The 23,197-nt window shown below is 39.4% G+C and overlaps 1 protein-coding gene across 2 annotated transcripts in view; it reads right to left on the reverse strand.

The window, feature by feature from the left end:
• Positions 1 to 76: 76 nt before the first annotated feature.
• Positions 77 to 23,197, reverse strand: part of sugt1 (SGT1 homolog, MIS12 kinetochore complex assembly cochaperone) — a 49,168-nt gene continuing 26,047 nt past the window's right edge. Inside the window, exons 11-13 of one of the 2 annotated variants that reach the window (XM_057858102.1) lie at positions 16,192 to 16,282; positions 11,440 to 11,612; positions 77 to 4,332 (exon numbers count right to left, since the gene is read on the reverse strand). In XM_057858102.1, coding sequence (XP_057714085.1) covers positions 4,231 to 4,332; positions 11,440 to 11,612; positions 16,192 to 16,282 — 366 coding nt within the window. In that variant the 3' untranslated portion in view covers positions 77 to 4,230. Of the gene's footprint in view, positions 4,333 to 10,586; positions 11,172 to 11,439; positions 11,613 to 16,191; positions 16,283 to 23,197 lie in introns of those variants that run through there. The other variant, XM_057858103.1, reaches the window with a different exon arrangement.

Raw genomic sequence — 23,197 nt, forward strand, 5'->3', positions numbered from 1 at the left:
AATTGAGAGTCTCAGAGCGGAACTTCAAGTCACTTGAGTGTTTTCCGCCATATGTATAGCATTTAAGCTAGCGGAGTTCTGCTATGTAAGTTAGCCAATTGTTCTTTTGTTCTACTTAGACCCTCATTTATTATTATTATTTTTGTACTGTCTGAGGCTCAGCTCAGGTATTTTTATTTTTCATGTTCCTTATTCGATTACTCGATTATTCGAACTAACTAGTTCATCAATTAATGGACTACAAAAATAATCAATACCTGCAACCCTAATACTTTTAATCATAAACTTTGCTCCCTCTCGTCCCTTTATTACCTTTCTTCTGGTCAACTGAGCCCACCACCCCAAACTTTCAAAATGACATAAACAATTGTCAAAGATGACAAAAGTTGTAGTAGCATTGGTGAGACAAACATGAAATCTTTTATTCAAACCTTGGACTTAACCAGAAATAGGAGCAAGCGGAGCAGTGTGCAACCACTTATTGCAGCTGTGATGTATTACTGTGCACAAACATCAAGAAAATCATTCCAATTTGTTATTGAAAACATCTAAATGACCTCATATAGTTAACTTGACATTTTCATACAAAGTGCTGATAACAGGAAGTGATGACGGGCTTTAAAATGCCAATTCTGATGGGAATATGAAAGTAAAATTATGTCTAACATTCAAATTTGAATTCCACCTTTTTCCTGTCTCTGTCCTTTGGCCATAAATCATACCAACCTAATCCTTTTGATGTAAAAATATTCAAATTATAAGATAGGAAATGGAGGCTCTGTGTGTTTTGGTGGCATGATGATTCGAAAGTTGGGGCAACCTACACAAAAGCCATCTGTCCACCAACGTACAATTTACTTTAGCATGGTTCCAAAGCACATTTTTAAACAGGCTTGAATTTGGTGACTGGATGACAAAATTCAGGGTTCGCACATCTATTTCATGGCCAGATTCAAGTAATTTTTAAGGACTTTCAAAACTAATTTTCCAGTTTTTCCAGTATCTTTTAAATGTTATCCCAATGTCTTTTTTTTTTTTAAATAATGATGATTCAGAAATACAATATGGTGCCTTCTCACAAGTACGTCGTCCATAATGATCTATGACCCCGCAGGCTTGAGAAATTTTGTTTAAAGGGGGCGATTCTGAAACTCCCTGGGAGGGTGCGTTCCCGGTGGCAGTGAGCGTTTTGTGGCAAACTAGTGATAGCATGCTGTCCAGTGGATGGACACACACACGTCATGGCCAAGGAAACTTTGATAAATGCGCTTTCTGGAAGATTTGGACATTCAAAAATGGCTCTCACCTCCACTTGCTAAGCCAAATTAGTAGTTTGATAAAAATAGTAAAATAAAAATAGTTCGATTTACATTTGTTCACAGCAACAACAACAAAAATTCCGTTCTTGCTGAAACTAGTAAAGCTCTTTACAAGGCTATTACAAACTCTCCTACTCCTTAAAATAAGATGTTGCTGTTTTCTTATGTAATAACGGTCGTTGATCGAGAGCCAGGTGAATAGCCCAAATCTTAGTGGCGACGAAGCCGTGCGAAGACACTCCCAGCTGGATTGAACGGTGATTGACAGACGGGTGTTAAAATTGCAAAACCAATGAGACAAAAAAAAAGAACTGGGTGTGTGATAAACATTGTTATAAACTAATACAAATGCACATGTAAGCATTTAACGACTACTCGATATTTATGCTCTTCGCTTGATTTAACTCCAAACTACTCACGCACAGAATCAAATGCACTGTACTTTTGGGAGCGACGATATGACGTGGGACAAAGGGAAAGAAATTTCAGAATGAGCGTGAAAAAACGATAACTGAAATTTCTTTTATTTCATCATATTAATTTAAAAACTAAGATTTTTAGACAGGGTGCTGAGAAATTCTGTGTGCCTACCAAATCCAAGCATTTTCAAGTACCGTGTCGGCCCGAATATAAGACTGTGTTTTTTGCACTGAAATAAGACAGAAAAACAGGGGGTCGTCTTATATTCGCGGTCTAGACGTTGTACCCATTCACGAGGCTAGATGGCGCCAAATATCATTGAAGCGATGTTCTGTCATGACAGATCTCCGCTACGCTGAAGTTTAACCAGTTGGCATTATTTTATTGCAATGTCTTTCCTTATTCAGATTTGTTTCAAGACTACAGTTTCAGTTATACTTGACTTTGATGGTTAATGCAGTTATTGCAATTTTGTTGTTTTATCACAATTGATTGGTTTATTTAAATTTCAAAAACCAGAAGTCATTCATTTACGAATGTGATTGCACTTTAGTTTACATATTTAAATGTTCAGATATTAAGATTTGAATGAGGCAAAATAACATGCTTTTTCTCTCAAATATATTGTTATAATCATTTTTCGGATGTACTGTAATTATTTTTTGTATAAAAATTAATTTTGGGTTCAAAAAGTCCTTTTTCAAACTTGAGTCTTGAAAAAGAGGGGGTCATCTTATAATCAGGGCTGTCTTATATTCGGGCCAATACGGTACTTTATGCAAAATTCAAGCATTTTTCGAGGCGTGAAAACACGGCAGTAAAATCCAAGCGTTTTCAAAGATTTCAAGGACCCGCATGAAACCTGACATTTATTGCTCTGACTGGAAAAAGAAGAGGAAAAAAGCAGCTGTCTCTTTGTAATGTAATAAAAACACTATCATGCCACATGGCAAGCAGAAGAAACAACAAATGCTGAATGTGTATTGACTCCGTATGTAGTCTTGAAATGAAGCAATGTCCGGAATAATGCTGTACAATTTAAAGTGAGTCTTCATTGGCATTTTGTTTACCCAACCTTTGCTATGCTAGATGCACTGGTTTTATGGAAAATAAAAAATATATATATATATATAAAAAAAAAGAGGCATGTCAAGCCTGACGCGAAACGAATTTTTTAAATTTTAATTTATTGTAGCATCTACAAGAACAACATCAACTTTGTTAGAGTTTTTAATGGTGTATTTGCAGCCATTTGCTCCCTCTTTGCGGTCAGTCACACAGTGCATTTAGGGACAGCATTTAAAACAGAACACTCCACACAGACTACATGCAACCCGATTCGTTACAGTATTGTAGTTTTATATTTTTATTGTATTTCAAAGTAAATTTTTATTTTAACGGTAAAGTCTGAATGCGAAAATTCGGGTTACGTCGCCACGGTATGAATGGAAGTCATTCGTAACTCAAGGACTTGCTGTATTAGTAATCTTTTTTTTTTTAATGTCAATTGATAATTCACTGTGACAGTGTGAACAGGTTCGGACTGAATATTCAAGCAAAAGTAATCACATTATAAAACAAAACAACGAAAAGTTATTCTGCAACTATGCATTGGTTCAGCCTGCATTGAAAGAATACAAAATGCTTGCAGTAACTTCAATGAAAACAGGATTTCTGAAAAGATCCCATAATAACAAATTGACTTTAGGGCCACGTAAATGTTCAATGTAGGTGATTCTCATGAAAGCTATGCATTACGGTAATGTAGGACATTGACCAAAGCTAACTTTTATATATATTTATATATACAAAGTAAGAAACCAATATAGGTAATCATAATCTGCTTAATTAAATTGATTGAATATTTATGATGCTGTATTGGGCGAAAAACAAATCTTTCCATAGAGGCATTTCAGTCATGAATTTATGACTAAAATCTGTAAAAAAAAAAAAATAAAAAAAAAAAAATAATAAAAATACACACAAAATACTATTTTGGTAACAATCGTGGACTGGGCCACATAGACAACTTTCAACTAAAAATGAACTACTTCAGGTTTTCATGACTATATCTCTAAAACCTTAAAGAGATTTAGCTTTTAGCTTCATAAGTCACCTATATGATAATGACAATCGAAAACACATATAGGAAACACATTTCCACCTTTGTACTGGCATGTATTCAAATGTTCACCAGAGGCACTTTATAGTGATATTGACCCATAGCTGTCCTACACCTACCTAAACACCCACAACCCATCAGTGTTTGCTATTCCTAACTGCAATGCGGTTAGCTGAACTGAAATGAACTGTACTAGTTGGTGGAAAGAATGGCTTAAGCGAAAGGGCCACAGCTCCAGAGGGCCTTGTAAAGTGGAAAGTGGGAAATTTCGAAAACCCCCGCTGAACTTCAGGCGGGGTTAGTTAGAGAACACTCAGGTCAAACAGAGGGGAAAAAAGAGAAGGGGAGTAGAAAAAAGGAGGGGAATATTCAGTTCTTCCTCAACTCAACATCATCAGGGGGGCTTGCTTCCACTTTTCTCTTGCCCACATCTTTCCAGTTGGTGCTCAAAACTGTACCGTTTGACTCCGTCTGCACAGGCAAAGAGAGAGGGGGGAGAAATCACTGCAGTGGAACGGGGAAGCTATTTCATTAGCAATTTAGTTATGCAACACCTCTCTGCTTCAGAAAGCTTACATCTCAAATTAGTTGACGACAGCAGTACTAGTTTTATTAATTCGAAAACACTTGAGGGCTTAACCCGACTCAGAAGATTCAGTGGGATGACAGTCAGCACTTCACGCTGATGAATTGACTCATATGGGAAAAGACCAAAAGTTTTTCTCCTAAAACAGCTCACGCACAAGAAAATAGTGTATCCATCTAACTTGAGAATGGCTTCCAACAACTTGAACTTAATTTTTTAGCTCTGAGACCTTTGTTTGTATGCCTGCCTTTATCACTGTCGCATGAGAATCTAGTTAGAATCCATGCGAAATTTGCACAATATTAAGGCATTTAAAGATGGTGGCAAATTCAGAGGAGAGAAACAAAACCTACCAAAACACACACTGCAAAATCATAGATGTCTACATTAGAAGCACTCTACAGTGAAAGCGTTAAAGCGGAGGCCCCAAACTGCCATACTCATTTGACTGTACCAGCAACCAATCTGGCTACCCAACTTAACCCTCCTGTTGTCCTCGGGTCAAAATGACCCGCTGCTGTGTTAAAAACGAAAAAAAAATCCCCTAAACAAATTTTTTTTAAATTAAAATTTTATGACTTTTCCTAGATTGGCCCCAACAGCAGAAAAAGTGAAATGTTGCTTTTGTGCACATTTCCAACTAAGCTGTACAAAAAAATTTGCAAAGATGGTCTTCAGGTCAAAATGACCCGTGAGGCAAATAGAGTTGAAATCAAGGTCACAGAGTCATTTACACACCACAGAATGTTACAATTTTTTGTTGTGTCTCAGATCAATCAGTAGCAGAAGTAAACAAGACAAATCAGGTGGTGTTCTCGTAGACTTATGTGCCTTTGATCAGTCTCAGATCAATTAGTTGTAAATGTGAACAAGACAGTATCAGACGTAAACAACACAAGATAGGTGCCATTCTCGCAGACTGCAAAGCTTTTTTTCTGTGGATTTCCAAAGGATATAAAGGTGCTGCAGATGGCAGAACCCCACATTCTCTGTGCTGAAGCCATGAGTGTGCATTATAATGTTGAGGAGGCTCTAGAGCTGATTTTTTCAGATGTCCAGCAAGACAACTGTGATTCAGAAGAGGAAGTGGAGGATGTATCAGAAGAAGAAGATGGGGAAGAATACAACCCAGAGCATGATAATTCATCTTCAGAAGAAGAAGAAAACCCTGAAGCTGAAAGAGAGACTTTCTTTTCAAAAAATGGCAAAATAACATGGTCCTCAGCAGCATATGACCAACATGGCAGGCATGCAGAGCAAAACATCATAAAGATGACCCCAGGACCCACATGGTATGCTGTTTCTCATGCCCATGACATTGTCTCTACATTCTACCTGTTTATCACACCAGCAATAGAAAAAATAATCCTGGAAATGACAAATCTGGAGGGTTTTCACAAATATGGAGACAGCTGGAAAAAAATTGATGACACTGACCTGCAGGCCTACTTAGGGCTGCTAATCCTAGCAGGTGTATACAGGTCCCGAGATGAGGGTGCAGCTAGTCTATGGGATGCAGAGTGGAAGGCCAATTTTCCGAGCCACAATGCCACTTAAACTCTTTCACACCTACTCAAGACTGCTACGATTTGATGACCGTGAGTCAAGACCAGCAAGACGTGTGACAGACAAACTTGCAGCCATAAGACACGTCTGGGACAGGTGGGTGGAGCGGCTGCCCTACCTCTACAATCCAGGGCCTGACGTAACAGTGGATGAGCAACTGGTTCCATTTAGAGGTAATTCATTTTCATATTTGTAATAAAAGTGATTTTCACTATTAATTTCATTGACCGTTTTCTGTGACAATGATACTTATCACTGGTGTCTTCTGTCCAAAGGTCGTTGTCCTTTCCGGCAGTATATGCCCAGCAAGCCAGCAAAATGTTGGATTAAGTCATGGGTGGCTTGCGATGCCAAATCAAGCTATGCTTGGAAAATGCAAGTCTATACCGGGAAGCTGACCGGTGGATGCCCAGAGAAGAACCAGGGGATGCGAGTTGTGCTTGATGTGACAGAGGGACTGAGGGGTCACAATGTGACATGTGACAATTTCTTCACCTCTTATGAACTCGGACAGCAGCTGTTTCTTCAAGAAAAATAAAATTTGGTGTTTAAAATTCAATTAAGCTGCTTATATTGGGGGTTCAGTGAAGACGGGTCATTTTGACCCGGAGGACACAGGGTGTATACAGAAAATGAGGACAACAGGAGGGTTAAACCCGCCCCATGGGCCTATCATCTTTCACACTTAAGGAATGACCTTGAATGCCTTACTTGCTATGTTCTTTAGTGCTGCAATGATTAATCGATTAACTCAAGTACCGTAATTTCCCGAACGCGCACTTTTTTCCCCAAAATCAACTTGTAAAATCATGGGTGCGCATTATACACGGGTACAGGGATGGAGAAAGAAATATATATATATATATATATATATATATATATATATAAACAGATTTCTTTTTTATTGACACGGACATGTTGTGTTGAAGAAAACGTATGCGGCGACCCGTTGCCGACCATTACGGAAACATGACGTCACCATTTTGTTTCGGTAATACTTCACTCTGATTGGTCGAATGATTTCGTCTGTGTTAAGTTCTGCTTTTCCCCCCCCCACTCTTCATAAAGCACAGAATTTAGTTTCTTCAACTCATTTGAGTCAACGTTTATTGCAACTCAGCAACTCGGACCATAACAAACGTAACACAACATTGACTTCCTGTGTCCGTCAACTATATCTGTCCCTCGGGAAACTCAAACCCAAATACCGTAGTTTCCCGAATACAAGGCGCACTCGTGTATAACACACACCCCAAATTTACTTGTAAAATCTAGGGAAAATTATTGTACCCGTGTATAACGCGCACCCTAATTTTAGCACCAATAAACAGAAGAATACAAGAAAACAGAACTCGTGTACAGATACAGAAATGTCATTTTACTGACTGGTGAAACACAGCACAAGCATAGCACATTGGTAGTTCAAAACATTACCGTAAACTGACAATATGTTAATATGATCTGATAACTTCTTGAACTTACCAGAATCAAGGAGAAAACAAAACAGATGAGACTTTTCTTTTAAAGGCTGCTGTATAACTTGCTCGTTTCATCATGATGAATAAATGTTTCCTCCATGGATCGATACGGTAAAATGAAAGTGAGAACGTAAATCGGAAATCCGAGAGAGCTCATCGGTGACAGTAACAATAGGAACTATTGTTATTTGGGTTTGAGTTTCCCGAGGGACAGACATAGTTGACGGACACAGGAAGTCTGTGTTGTGTCACGTTTGTTATGGTCCGAGTTGCGGAGCTGCAATAAACGTTGACTCAAATGAGTTCAAGAAACTAAATTCTGTGCTTTATGAAGAGTGAAAAAAAGCAGAATTTAACACAGACGAAATCATTCGGCCAATCAGAGTGATGTATTTCCGAAACAAAATGGTGACGCCACGTACCGTAATGGCCGGCAACGGATCGCCGCATACATTTCTTCAACCCTACATGGCCGTGTCAATAAAAAAAAAAAAAATCGTTTTTTTTATGTATATAATAGATATATATATATATATATGTCTCCATCCATGTACCCGTTTATAATGCGCACCATGATTTTACAAGTTGATTTTGGGGGAAAAAAAGTGCACGTTATATTTGGGAAATTACGGTAACAATCGTTCCTCTTGTTACAGTCTACAGCGATGCGCTCTTTCCGATTTCCGACTTCAGTCCTCACTTTTATTTTACCGTATCAATCCATGGATGAAACATTTATTCATCATGATGAAACGAGCAAGTTATACAGCAGCCTTTAAAAGCAAAGTCACATCTGTTTTGTTTTCTCCTGGATTCTGGTAAATTGGAGAAGTTGTCAAATCATATTATTACCGTACATATTGTCAGTTTACGGTAATGTTTTGAACTACCAATGTGCTATGCTTGTCCTGTGTTTCACCAGTTAATAAAATGACATTTCTGTATCTGTACACGAGCTGTTTTCTTGTATTCTTCTATTTATTGGTGCTAAAATTAGGGTGCGCATTATACACGGGCACAATAATTTCCCCTAGACTTTACAAGTAAATTTGGGGTGCGCCTTATATTCGGGAAATTACGGTAATTCAATTAGGAAAAAAGCTTCGAATCAAAATTTGCTGCTTCGAGTATTCATTAATTAGAGTGGCGTTGTAATGGTTTGTTTAGAAAGTGTTTACATTTACTTTCATTGATTTGGGTGGATACACTGTCCTCTACTGGCGACAGTGAATATGACATAACTCATTTAACATGGCTGAATCCAGGTGCCCCCTGTTAAGACCAACATAAGCGAAGTTTGTGCTGAATGTTTTTTTTTAATGCATCTGTAATTTAGTTTATTGGTATACTTAGCCTTTTTTGTGGAAATATGTGTTTCAACCACTTGTTCATTGTTGCATTGTAAAAAAAAAATATTTTTTTTAAAATTAGCATTTTATAGCATTTAAGCTAGCGGACTTTTGCTATGTATGTTAGCTAATTATTCTTTTGTTGTACTTAGATCCTCAGTTATTTTTTTATACTGTTTGAGGCTATTTTAATTTTCTATGTTCCGATCACTCGATTATTTCAACTAACTAGTTCATCGATTAATTGACTACTAAAATAATCGATAGCTACAGCCCTAATGTGCTTTGTGCCATGGCCTCCATCACCTATACTACGATCTTCACTTTTCATTCGCCTTACCTTTGTCTTAATTTCTGATGTTTTTAGCTTCCTGCTTCCCCAACACCTCCCATTTTGCCTGCAATTAATACTACCGTGTTTCCTTTCATTCCCGCTATCTCGGTCACAATTCGCGATGTTTTTAGCCTGCAGCCTCCAAACACATTGTCTCACGCCAAGTATTTCCAGCCTGGCCACATTGAGGCAAAGCGCCATCAATGGCGTGCGCTGCCTGCGGACAGTCATCGGCGCACGCCACACGAAGCCCATGCCACTGTGTGAAGACGTGCTGCTAGTTTCACAGCATCATCAGTTGGCTGATTGGCATCGTCATCGGGTAATTATTTCTCTTTAAAATCTAGCCTAGCCAGTAACTGACAGATTTCACGGCAGTGTGAGTGTTTTTAAACTTTCAAACTTCACACTCCATAACTTTGAAGATATTTCAATTGTGTGTGATTTTTCCTAATGTGTTTATTTTCTACGCAGATTTACCAGAATTTTAAAGATTTTGCTTTAGGGTTCAACTGTAAATGGCCTACTGCTGAATTCATTTTCACCTTGAGGTAAAAATGCCTATCCGGATTGACATAAGAGCTAGCTAGTTGATCTACTCATATTATTTCAATGTTTTTAAATTATACTCTCATTTATTGGACTCCTATGAAATTGATGTACACATTTATTATGATTAAAATCGTTAAACATTATTCTGGTTAATTTCAAAAGGCCCTACAATTTGTAATATTTCATTTACCTTTGCCAGTGTCAATCGTCAGTTTTAACTTTGACCTTATTGTTGACCGAAAACATATCAATATACCCTAATTTTCGGACTATAAGCCGCTACTTTTTTCCCCTCATTTTGAATCCTGCGGTTTATAGTCCGGTGTGGCTTATTTGTTGATTTATTTGGGTTAATAGGTAACACTTAATCTGACAGTGGCGTCAGAAGACTGTCATAAGACAGTCATAATTATGACATGACACTATCATGGGCATTACCTAATGCTTATGACAGATGTCATTAAGTGTCACCTGGCAAATTATGTCACTAACTCAATTTATGTCCATCTGGGATTTTTACATCCATTCAAAAGTGATATAATTAGCTGGATGACACTAAATGACATCTGTTATAGGCATTCATAAATGCTCATGACAGTGTCATTTCATAATTATGATTGCCTTATGACAGTCTTATGGCACCACTGTCAACTATGTGTTACCAAACACCATAACTAGCAATTATTGAAACAACTGGAACAGTAACTGAAGAAATAATTATCACAGAACACGAATTTTGATTGTTATTTACATCTGTAGTGCTGCAATGCATTCTAGGAGGCATGTTGGACAACAAAAGTGTTGACAGCTAAACCCTAACCCATAATACAGTGAGGACAGCTGCCGCTTATAGTCAAGTGCGGCTTATCTATAAACAAATGCCGTTTTCGTGTCAAATTTGGTGGGTGTTTAGTCCAAAAATTACAGTAAATATCAGTCATATTGCAAATTAAAACAAAGGGTGAAGTACTTATTACTTTTGCAAACCACTTGCAACACTAAATTAAAAAAAAGTATTACGGACACTGTGCACGGCTGGTCATTTTTATATTACACAAAAAGGAAGGCCTACTGTGGAAGTCACAACATACCCGAGTCTGGCCCCACATCACATTCAGGAGCAATAATGTGGCCCCCACAGAAAAAAGTTTGGGAACCCCTGCTCTAAAGTTGAATAAAATATGGTCCATGTTTGACCAAATTTCTTTTAAAATGCACAACACTAGCGCTAATAAAAATTCCAGAAAAGTATCATTGCGATTTGAGAATGTCTCAGTTGAAGGCTGTTTTCCAAAAAACATGTAACTTGTCAAGTTTCATCTTGCAAGATTTAATCGCGGAACTTTACTTTTTCCATTGTCACATCACTTTTTCATCTGTTCAATGCCATCATCACAGATACTATAAGACCTTCAGGGTTTTTAAAGGTTCCACTGCATTTGGCCCTGTAAGAAAATGTTATAACTTAATTTTTCAGTTTTGTACTTCTGTCAAAGTCAATTTATTCATAACAAAGCCTACCATATTCAGATGAAAAAATACTGTTGTGTGCGATAATCCTTTGTAGTCAGGGGAGTGGGGTATGTAAATGTTTGTGTAAACTAGGTTATAGTAACAGTTTGTGAGGAAGTTTTTTGACAATTAGTTCTCTACTGCTGGCTAAAAAAAAAAAATCAAGACATACCCAAACACACAAACCCCAGAGATACTCACAAAAGACTTGTTCATGGCACGACGGATCTCGTCCGAGCCATCCGCATAGATTTGCTGAAAGAGCTGGTTGAGCGCTGCATCGCCTTCTAACTTCTCATTTTTCTCCTCCTCGTTAATGTCTACCACCATCTTGTCCCATTTGCGGCTTTGGTGGAGCGATGTCGTGTACTGACCTATTAATGACAATGCTCTTTAGGACTGCAGGTTCTGCAAAACTAAGCAAAATGTGAAACATCCCTCAATGGGATACTGGGGATGTCCCAATCACATATTTTTGCACGCGAGTCCGAAAGATCTGATTTTGAGGTTCTGCCGATACAATCCTGAACAGATTTTTTTTTTTTTTAAACAAATCAGTTGTGCACAACAAAAGGTTGCAAACAGTTAGAATTTTGGATTTTACATGAATAAACTAGTATAGCGAATAAAATTGGTCACGCAATGTGAACATTTTAAAAACCAACCAAAACCAAATCTTTTGTTACCCAATTCCGATCATCTGAAAATGACATTTCCGATCACGTGATAGGATCCGGGACATCCCTACAAGAAACCTTAATTATTAGCTTGAATGATATTTTTATAAATCAAAGTCGATTTTGAGTTTTTAAATGTTAACCTAAAGCAGCGCTTCTCAATTATTTTCTGCCCCGGGGGAATGCGCCACCACCCCCACCCAAACTCTCTGCCGCCACTGTAAATAGTATCATTTGTCTATGAAATTATTACTATCATAAGTAGCCCTCTGCCTAACATTGTGTCATTTTTGTTTATTACAGAAAAAAAAAAGTAACTTACAATTAAGTATATCTTTATTAACATTGTGTTCTTTGTAACAGAAAAGACTTAAAGGGCATCAATTTTCCTGAATTACAAAAAAAAAAGTCACATCCAAACAGTGAAAACACACCCAAGGTACATTTTTGACCATTTGATACAAAAAAATAAAATTTCATAAAATCAATAAATAATAATAGATTCAAACTGATCAGCAAGATTAACTAATATGCCAAACGATTTGGAAAAAAACACAACAGTGTCATTAGACAAAAGGACAGTTTATTTTTGCTGCAGGCAGTATCAGCTCCTTTGCTATATTGTGAGTTTATTTTGCACTGAGCAAGCTAAACAGTGCTCGCTGGTTTACTGATGTAACACTGACAAAGCGGGACGACTGCTGGCAATATTCGGCACGTTTTCAATGAGAAACAATCAACCGGCTTATCAATGAGATTGCGGTCTAATGTCTTTAAGTGACGTCTTAATTGATTTGGCTTCCCGCTGTCAGCTACAAACATTTTTAGACACTCAACAGAGTGGTCTTTCCTCGTCTCCTACTGTATTAAAAAGTCGAAGCAAAAAGCCAACAGACCCAAAAACGGCGCAGTCTCAGCGGCCGGGGGAGAACTAGGGGTGAGGACGGTCATCGTGACGCTCCCAAGCTGAACATGGCACTTCTCGGGTGGACACGTGAGAACCGGAGAAGACAGTGGGTCGCTGCATGAGCACGGTGTAGGTACACAATCCGCTCTAACAACTGTCACACTTTTAACTCATTTGCCCCCAAAAATGTAGAAATACGTTCTATTTTTAATTGTTTCAGTGTCCCAAAAACTTATCTATACGTCTGTTACGTTTTTTTTTTTTTTTTCTTTCAAAAAAGACATCTCTGGCTTCTGATTCAATTGAGGTCCAAAGCACAAAGCTGAAAATCCATTTTAAAGCAATAAAACTGGCCACTGGAGGGCAGCAGCGCATTTGGTAAGACCCGCAACTCTATTCAACGGCAAAGAAAGGCCAAGCTGCACAGCCGTGACGCTGGCGGAAGACGACCGAATGGATGCCAGGCGGCGGACGACCGAGCAGAACAACCGGTAGGACGCCCGGGATGCCAGCCGCTGGATGACTGAGCAGAACGACCGGGACCACTAGATGCCGTTGAGCCCGTTCTGCTCGCGAGCAGAGCCCGCAGACACTATAAAAAAAATAAAATCATCTTTTTTTGACAGGCAACGATGAGGGAAAAGTTTAACCGGCTGTCGCAGGCACAATAGCATCATCTTTCAGTTAGTTATGTGTGAATAAATAGTTACTTTGCTATCAAAAGCTCTGTTTGTCTTGTTGTTTGTGTTATTTTGTAGAACGAAAACATTATTCAGATGTTTGCGATGTAACTAAAGCAAAAAATAGCTGTGTTAAAGTCAAAGTTATATTTGAAATGTATGCTTTCACAAAAAGCTCAATTTCTCCGTTTTTTCATCAGAAATTGGAAAGTTGCTCATACTAAGCTACTTTGTAATGCTGATTTCTAAAGAATGGAAAAAGATATGAACTTGCTTTTTTTCTGCTGAAAGGAGAGTCTAATCTTTCTTTTGGTGGGTTCCATGTTTATATAGCAATAGAACAGAGTTTTTTGTGGGCCTTGCAAAATCAGTCAAAATCCAGTAAAACGGCCGGGAGCGAAGGGCCTTGCTCTGGTGAAAATGGCTGGGAGTGAATGAGTTAAATAGGCATTTTACAGGACAGCATGGCTCTGGGCGTGCATTTCAACTCTTAGGCCAATCATATATTTTGTGCATAAGGGAACGTCACTGTCAAGTGCAGGCCCCCGAGCAGATTGTGCAGCTCGTGCTGATTTTGTACCTACACCGGCCCAAAAACGGCGCAAAGCTCTTCATATCTTTGCTGTATGCTCTTGTTTGGTTAAAAAAATATTGCACACACTCTGAAAATGAGAGCGCCACAGCCACCCAATGAGTGGATATGCAATTACACTTTAGTCTAGTACGACAAAAAAGTATGTTCCCCAAGGCTGGCATCGCTCTACGCCCCCTGGTGGGGCGGGCCCCACTATTTGAGAAGTACTGACCTGGAGTGGGGTTAGAAAATGTTTTTTTTTTCCACTTTGCATTTCAATTCGCGAGGGATTACATTTGATTTGAGTATTTTCTGCAAGGCAGCAATAACAGATGAATGGGAAGAGTGATGAATGTAATCCAGACACAGATTTGCATAAATAAGGAATAAAATAGGCAGTAGACATATTGGGGCCAAATGTGGCCGTACAAGTGTGATCTCATAATATGGAATGCCAACACTTGTGTTAAAATCTGACAGTAGTAAACACGACAAGATGTTGAGCTGGCTGACCCCATTGGCTCGTCTGTTTGTACACTTCTAACTTTTTAAAATGTGTACATGCTTGGATAAATGATTAATCCTGTCAGTAATAGAAAATGTGTGCTAAAATACTAAGTCGTAAGCGGTTAATACTCAGTATTTGTCCACATTTCTGCAATTACATAAATAAAAAGAGTTTAGGAAGGATAGGATGTCCATTCTTAGTTTAGTTCACAATACATTTTAGAAGGCGGGAGAAAAGAGAGCGGATCGAGAGAAAGGGGAGACAAAGAAAGGGTGGAGGGTGAAGGAGTATTAGGCAGGAGAGGCTGAATAAGGCAGCGGTCCCCAACGACTGGGCCGCGGACTGGTACCGGTCCGTGGCGCATTTGGTACCGGGCCGCGCAGAAATAATGAATAATTTAACTGCATTCTGGCCAATTGACTTTGGCCTGTGCCGCTTAACACACCAATATCCCTGTCCACTCTAGATATACAACTACGGGATATGAGGTCGTCATAGAAAAGCACTGATTGGACTGTTAGCAGTACATCTTGTTTTGTATATCTATGTGCGCTTGGCCTCGATAATAACGTATGATGTAGGTCGTCGCCCATCACATTTGTTCCCGGAAATAATTAGCCCCCAGACTAGAATGACTGAAAAACAGACGTTTATGGACAGATTTTTTACGGGGAAAAGGGAACCTGACGAGCCAGAAGATGAGCCTACAACCTCGAAGAAAACAAAATCTATGCTACTTCCCAATCACTAAAGACCCAAGAAGGGCGAAGGAGTGGATTCGTTACCCGTATGTGAATAAACCGAGTGATTCGAGCATGTCTGTGCAACAGGAATATCAGCTTGTAGAGATTGCAAATCTTAAACGTACATTTGAGACAACAACTCTACTGAGGTTCTGGATTAAAGTCATTTCGGAATATCCTGACATCGCTAGGAGAGCACTGCAAACTTTGCAACAATTTCCAACATTGTATCTTTGTGAAGCGGGCTTCTCTCACTCTCCCATCTCCGGACCATCTCGTCGCAACAAAACAAGCTCAGGCCTCGCACTGATTCAGCGGGTGAGTTGTAATTTCCCTGCACTTAACACGACGGGGCTGGAAACAAATTTTGTTTTATATTTGCTGTATTTTTCTTCCATACACTGCCGGTGTTCTGACAAATTTGGCATGCGCCTAATTTTAAAAATGACCGCCAATGCAGCGATTCCAAAGTACACACTACAAACTTTCTTTGCAGAAAGGAATATTAACTTGATTGCTGCACACAACAACTGCACGCAGCTCTCTCACTTAATGACTTTGCCGTGTCGTTACGCATTAATTTACGGCCATTTTCGTGTTGCACATGTATGTTTATGATGTAAATATTTTTTTAGCACCGTTGGATAACATTGAGAGTCCAACTGAATATAAAAGAGGCCTTTTTTTTCACCGCCACAAAAGCTTTGAGAGCAAAATTTTATAAGGGTGCAAAATTTGACAGAACACCGGTCCGTGAAAAAAAGACCCAAATCACACCGGTCCGTGGTGCAAAAAAGGTTGAGCACCCCTGGAATAAGGGACAACTCAATGGAGGTGGCACAAAAGCAAAAACTATGGACTCACTTGCAACAAAATGTTTGATGTTGGAATCCTGCCCTTCCCCCTCTAGCTTCTCCCATCTGATGGCATCTGTCTTCTTCATCTTTATCTCCACCTGACGTGCAAGAAGGAAGGGAGTGGAAGGGGTGTTAGTTGACAAGGGGAGGGGAAAGTAACATGGGAGATAACCATGTGTTACAAAATGTTTTGCTTTGGTGTGCAGGGACAAAAATAATACTTCTATTAAAGTGACATCTTGAACACATAGGACATCAGATCATTATTGAGGCTGGAGAATAAATGTTCTGAATCACTGTAGACTTAAGCTTGGTGAGCCCGTGTGTGTGTGTGTGCTAGAAAGAGGGGGAGAACAAGAGCATGAGAGGATGAGAGAGAGTGGGAGAACGACACATTGGGGATATGTGGGGGCACAACTCAATCTCGTAGCACACTGACAGACATACTGCACTAACGAGAGATGCCTGTCAGCCAGAGGGCTAGTGTGAGAAATGGAATGTGTGTGTATGGGGGAATTAACGAGCATCTGATTCAAATCATTACACCAGGAAAATGCGGTAGAGAAATCTAACAAGGAAAACAGTGGCATGGACATGCATTTAACATTGAGTTGCCCTGACAGGGCAGATACCAGCAAGACACGCGAGCTACAGTCCATTGTAACCCCACCCCACATCCTGCTATGCCGCCACCAACCATTAATAACCGGTGTGTCTGATATGTGCATTCGTGTGCATGTGAAAGGCAGAGATGGCTATGTCGGTGCAATTAGGGAACATTTCTGCTCTACTGGGCAATGTGTTTCTTAATTTATAAGGGTGTCAGGAGTGGAGAGGGAACCAGAGGTGGACAAGTAGTGAAGAGCAGTTATAAAGTGGAACAGTCTGGTTGATGGGAAAAAAAAAAAAAAACTACCAGACTAATTACATTGGTGTGTCTATGGTTAGGCTTTCACTAAGGGCAACATTTAATGAATCAGTGGATAAAAGAAGGGAACCGGAATTTAAGTACAGTTTTCAGGATGTAAATGTTTCAAAGCCCCCTGCATCATTTTCCGTACCAACATAGCTCACTATAGTTGCTGGTGTGGTTTAGTCCATCCTAACTGACTTAGGTAAGAGGTACACATAAGCCCTTTTACAGTGGAAACCCATGTATTAGTGGTTTGGAACCTGCAAATATACAAAGTCGCAGTTCAGTTCTTTGCGCACATGTGACACGTACAGAGGGGCAAATAAGTATTTAGTCAACCACTAATTGTGCAAGTTCTCCCACTTACTTGAAAATATTAGCGAGGCCTGTAATTGTTAACATGGGTAAACCTCAACCATGAGAGACAATGTGGGAAAAAAAAGAAAATCACATTGTTTGATTTTTAAAGAATTTATTTGCAAATCATGGTGGAAAGTAAGTATTTGGTCAATACCAAAAGTTCATCTCAATACTTTGTTATGTACCCCTGTGTTGGCAATAACGGAGGCCAAACGTTTTCTGTAACTCTTCACAAGCTTTCACACACTGTTGTTGGTATTTTGGCCCATTCCTCCATGCAGATCTCCACTAGAGCAGTGATGTTTTGGGGCTGTCGTTGGGCAACACAGACTTTCAACACCCTCCTCACCCCGTGGCGTCAAAAGGATAACAAGAACGGTGAGCAAAAATCCCAGAACCACACGGGGGGGACCTAGTGAAGAACCTACAAAGAGCTGGGACCACAGTAACAAAGGCTACTATCAGTAACACAATGCGCCGCCAGGTACTCAAATCCTGCACTGCCAGATGTGTCCCCCTGCTGAAGAAAGTACACGTCCAGGCCCGTCTACGGTTTGCTAGAGAGCATTTGGATGAACCAGAAGAGAACTTGGAGAATGTGTTATGGCCTGGACGTGTACTTTCTTCCCCCCGTGTGGTTCTGGGATTTTTGCTCACCGTTCTTGTTATCATTTTGACGCCACGGCGTGAGGAGGGAGTTGAAAGTCCGTGTTGCCCAACGACATCCCCAAAACATCACTGCCCTAGAGGAGATCTGCATGGAGGAAAGGGCCAAAATACCAGTGTGTGAAAAGCTTGTGAAGAGTTACAGAAAATGTTTGGCCTCCGTTATTGCCAACAAAGGGTACATAACCAAGTATTGAGATGAGCTTTTGGTATTAACCAAATACTTATTTCCCACCGTGAGTTGCAAATAAATTCTTTAAAAATCAAACAATGTGATTTTCTTTTTTTTCTCACATTGTCTGTCACGGTTGAGGTTTACCCATGTTGACAATTACAGACCTCTCTAATATTTTCAAGTGGGAGAACTTGCACAATTTGTGGTTGACTAAATACTTATTTACCCCACTGCAAGGCCGGCCCAGCCTATACGCAAACTATGCAGCTGCTTAGGGCTCCTGACCACTAAGAGCCCCCAATCTGGCAACCTCATTTTATACGTTGTTAATAGAGCATCGTGAATAATGTGTGCGCATTGCCGTTTATCGGTGCAAAGATCCATTTTCTTGACATTACAATCTGGCAACCTGGGGAGTGACGCTGAACCTGCTTTGCAATGATTGGTGCTCAAACTTGCTTGGAAAATAGATGCACGAATATGTCGAAGAGAATTTATCCTTCTGGACCAGAGAAACGAAAAATCTGATTAATATACAAAATATGGACGTATGGGTTGGATTACATGTATGGGTTTCACAGTACACTGTGACGAAAAATATGGGCCCCTTGGCATTATTTTGCTTAGGGCCCCCAAATGGCCTGGGCCGGCCCTGCCCCACTGTATCTGATTTTCTTCATGTAGTGTGAACAGTCCAATATGGATTTCCTTAAATCCAACCTAGACTCATTCATATGTGGATTAAAGAATAAAAATCTTGAAAATTATCAGGAGTTGCCAAACATTTTCATACCACTGTATGTCGGTATGACAGTACAGACGACATAACCCCCCTGTATGTTAAGTGTTGGTTTCTTTTTCAGGATTAAAAGAAGTCATATAGAAAACAAGCTTATTTGAGTAAGACAAAAATAAATAATCTAAAAAAAGGTCAGCCAATGTTGCAGATGACACAAGGGTCTTCAATATTTCTGTAGTGCTAAATGTGGTGGACCTAAAATATGTGTGTGTGGGCGTGTGTGTGTGTGTGCGTGCTCCTAGGCCATACAACATTAATCTGCTGCCACATCTGCGTTTCCTGGCTTTTAACAACATGGCAGGGCAGACGCTGCGTGCGTTTCCGTGTGTGTGACAGGCGAAGCGACGTACCGTAAAGGGATGTGACAGCAGAGCCACATGGAGGGCCACCACCCTCAGGACCTCAGGGGCCACACACACGAGCAACCTCAGACAAACACACACACGCACGCACGCTATTTACAGAGCGACACTGGGGTCTCGTGTCACTTGTCAAATGCCCCCTCCTAAGCATCTTGTTTTTTTTTCAGAACCCTGCGGATTTCAAAACAGCCCGGGCAAGAAGTCCGCATTGATGAAATACATCCAAACATTTCTGGGACACAGGCATGAACATAATAGGAAGAAAGATAATCCATCCAACTATTAGCTATTCTTAGAGAAGAGAACTGAATGGACAAATAAAAGTAGATTCCAATATTTGAGTGCATGCTGGTAAACCGTCTAGTCCGATCAGCCACCCTGGCATGTAATTGGCTCCCTGTTGTGGCGGTGACCCCTGCAGTTGGAATGAGTGTTGTGGTCGTGGACAGGAAGAGGTCAAACTGACAATAATGTGCTACCAACAGCACACACTTCAAGTGTGTTGAAAGATTACGATGTAACCGTTATACTCAATTTTAAATGTGCATCTGTATGTGCATGAGCATGTTCTCAAACCACCCAGTCATTTCTTGACAAAAAAAAAAAAAAAAAAAAAAGCTCCAGAAACCTGAAATGTGGCTTCATGTATGCCTGTTGCGAGAAATCATCACATAAATTATTGCCGACATTAGTAAAAATAAAATAAAATAAATAAAAAACAACCAATTTAGTAAAAAAAAAAAAAAAAAAAAAAAAAACCAATTGAAATGTTTATTTTTAAATACAACACACAAACTAGCTGTTCAGTGAGACTAAGTGTCTAGAACAAAGGTTGGCAACCCGTGTTTTGAGAGCCGCATGGAGCTCTTTAGCGCTGCCCTGGTGGCTCCCTGGAGCATTTCAAAAATGTTTGAAAATGGAAAAAGATGGGCGAAGGAAATATATTTTTTGTTTGAAGATGGTTTCTGTAGGAGGACAGACATTACACAAACAATCTTAACATTTTCCAATATAGAAAAATGTGTAGAATAAATATTACATTTCGACATTTCTGTCAACGAAGATTTGCGTCATAGCCTGTGACGCACGTTTCTATCAGCAGGGTGGCTGTTGTAAACAAACCCGGTGGCTATATGATGGGACATGGTTTCCAACGAGGAAAAGAGATTAAAAAAAAAAAAAACAACTGAGGAGAACAGAGGATTTAACGTTTCTTGGGCCGAATCAGTTGTATTCAATGCCAATGCTGAAGGATTTTCTGAATATTTGCTCTGTAGCGAGAAGTCGTCAAATCACAAAATGAGTAATGTGGAAAGACATTTGCAGGGAAGACATACTACTTTTGCAGCCGAGTACCCAACAAGTGCGATTGCATTACTTCTGGAGAAATTAGAGAAGTAAAGAGTAGGAGCAAAAATACATTTAAAAAGTGGATTGCATCTCCAAACTCCACTACTGCTTCAGGTTTTGTTGCAACCTGGGATAAATTAAGCGTGGAAAACCATTCACAGATGGTGACTGGTAAATGAGGGCGTCATAAATCAACATATCAGAACACCTATTTGCAGACTTCAAAAACAAAACCGAGATAATACAGAAAATCAAATACATGCCTCTTACACTAAGACAATGAAGGAAAGGGCCATAAAAATGGCAGGCAACTTCAACAATCAGCAAATCAAGGACACTAATTCAGCGGCAGAATACTCTGTGATGAGTCGTGTGATGTGATTGATATTGAACAGTACCATCGCTTTTTATGTAGGTACGTGAATTCGATGGTATACATAAATTATAGAATTAAGATTTGTTATTAATGAAAAAACTAAAAGTGTTCATTGGCTGTCACTGAGAAGCATTTGCGATCGCTACACAAAAATAGCCATGTAAATTGCCCCCAAGAATATTCAGAGATGTAAGATAACCACAGGATATAATATATAAGAAAGACAGGGCATATGTTGGTAAAGGATAGATAATTTAAACAGGAGAATATCACTGTCAGTGCGTAAGGCAATGCACACAAGAAAAAAGTGTCGATAGAAAAGCCAACTCTGGATCAGGTCGGCTCTTTTTCCCCCATCTTTTTCAGCCCTCGACACTCAAGCTATCTCTTTAACTGAACATTTGTATGTTCTTCCACATCTTTACCAGTGAATTTGGCACCAGGGACATCATTTTCGGACAGAATTGGTAGGTTTAGCTCAGTAAACATCTCGTTCGTACACTCATAAACGGGAGGTTGACCCGCCTAGCAACAACTGCTAACGTCATGAATATTAATGAGCAAAAGTGACGTGTTGCTTGCGGAACGCCATTGCAAAATTAGTAAAATACGGAACGAAATGATTAGAATAGTCGACTAATTGTTAAAAAAAGTCTGCCGACTAATCAGGAGAAAAATAATAGGGTTGTTCCGATCATGTTTTTTTTGCTCCCGATCCGATCCCGATCGTTTTAGTTTGAGTATCTGCAGATCCCGATATTTCCCGATCCGATTGCTTTTTTTTTTTTGCTCCCGATTCAATTCCAATCATTCCCGATAATTTTTCCCGATCATATACATTTTGGCAATGCATTAAGAAAAAAATGAATAAAACTTGTACGAATATATACATTCAACATACAGTACATAAGTACTGTATTTGTTTATTATGACAATAAATCCTCAAGATGGCATTTAGATTATTAACATTCTTTTTGTGAGAGGGATCCACGGATAGAAAGACATGTAATTCTTAAAGGATAAATGTGACCTTGTATATTGTGACTAAATATTGCCATCTAGTGTATTTGTTGAGCTTTCAGTAAATGATACTGTAGCCATTTAACTTCTGCCCAAATGCATGATGGGAAGTGCACCCATGACTGTGCGTAGCGGTACCAATTGATATATCTTCTCTGCGTTGGGAAATAAAATAGGGTGTTCAGAAAAAGATCAACTACTACCTTTCTTCCCCACATTGCTTCCCACGATATTTCTAATTGTTGAGAGAGGGATTGTAAGGCTTTAGCCAATTAAAAACAAGCTTCAAAGGCTGCCAAAATTCTCTCTACTCCATTAACGTTGCCTTTCAACTCTATGTATACGTAAAACGGTGCCGTTATAGACTGAACACGACTTGATAGCCCTAGTTTAAGCCAAAACTAAAGACTCTGGATGAGTGTAAGACACTTTGTCTGTAACGTTAAATACAATTAGAAAACAATTTAATAAAAAAAAAAAATTTTTTTTTAAAGGCATGTTTTTGCCGATTACGATACTTTGAAAATGACGTGATCGGACCCGATCGATCGGCATCGGGACATCTCTAAAAAATAATCCTTTGGGACAGCCCTAGTATACATGCGTTTTCTTATTTTGCATGACTGAACTTTAGTTGTACCGTGAGTTGATGACCAATAAACATCTGTGAAAGGAACCTCATATGCAATCGATGGGCAAAGTTTTAAAACCACACGCAAACGCGATCATGTGCAAATGCATGCGGCGATAAATCGCAGCCGGGAAAATTACAGACCTCATTTTAATTTACCGTGCGATTAATCGATTAAATTGCATATCATTACAGGCGTAGCTTTATGCGTGCCGAAATTTTTTGAAGCGCTCTCATTTTGATTGTCATGTAAGTATGCGCACCTATAGATGTATTAGTCATTTTGGTACGCAATTACTAAAAGAGTGCTGTGTGTGTGCGTGTACCTAAGGGCCATTTATCCCAGAGAAGCCCAGTGGAC

This window comes from Corythoichthys intestinalis, chromosome 14, assembly GCF_030265065.1.
Source record: "Corythoichthys intestinalis isolate RoL2023-P3 chromosome 14, ASM3026506v1, whole genome shotgun sequence".
Taxonomy (NCBI): Eukaryota; Metazoa; Chordata; class Actinopteri; order Syngnathiformes; family Syngnathidae; genus Corythoichthys; species Corythoichthys intestinalis.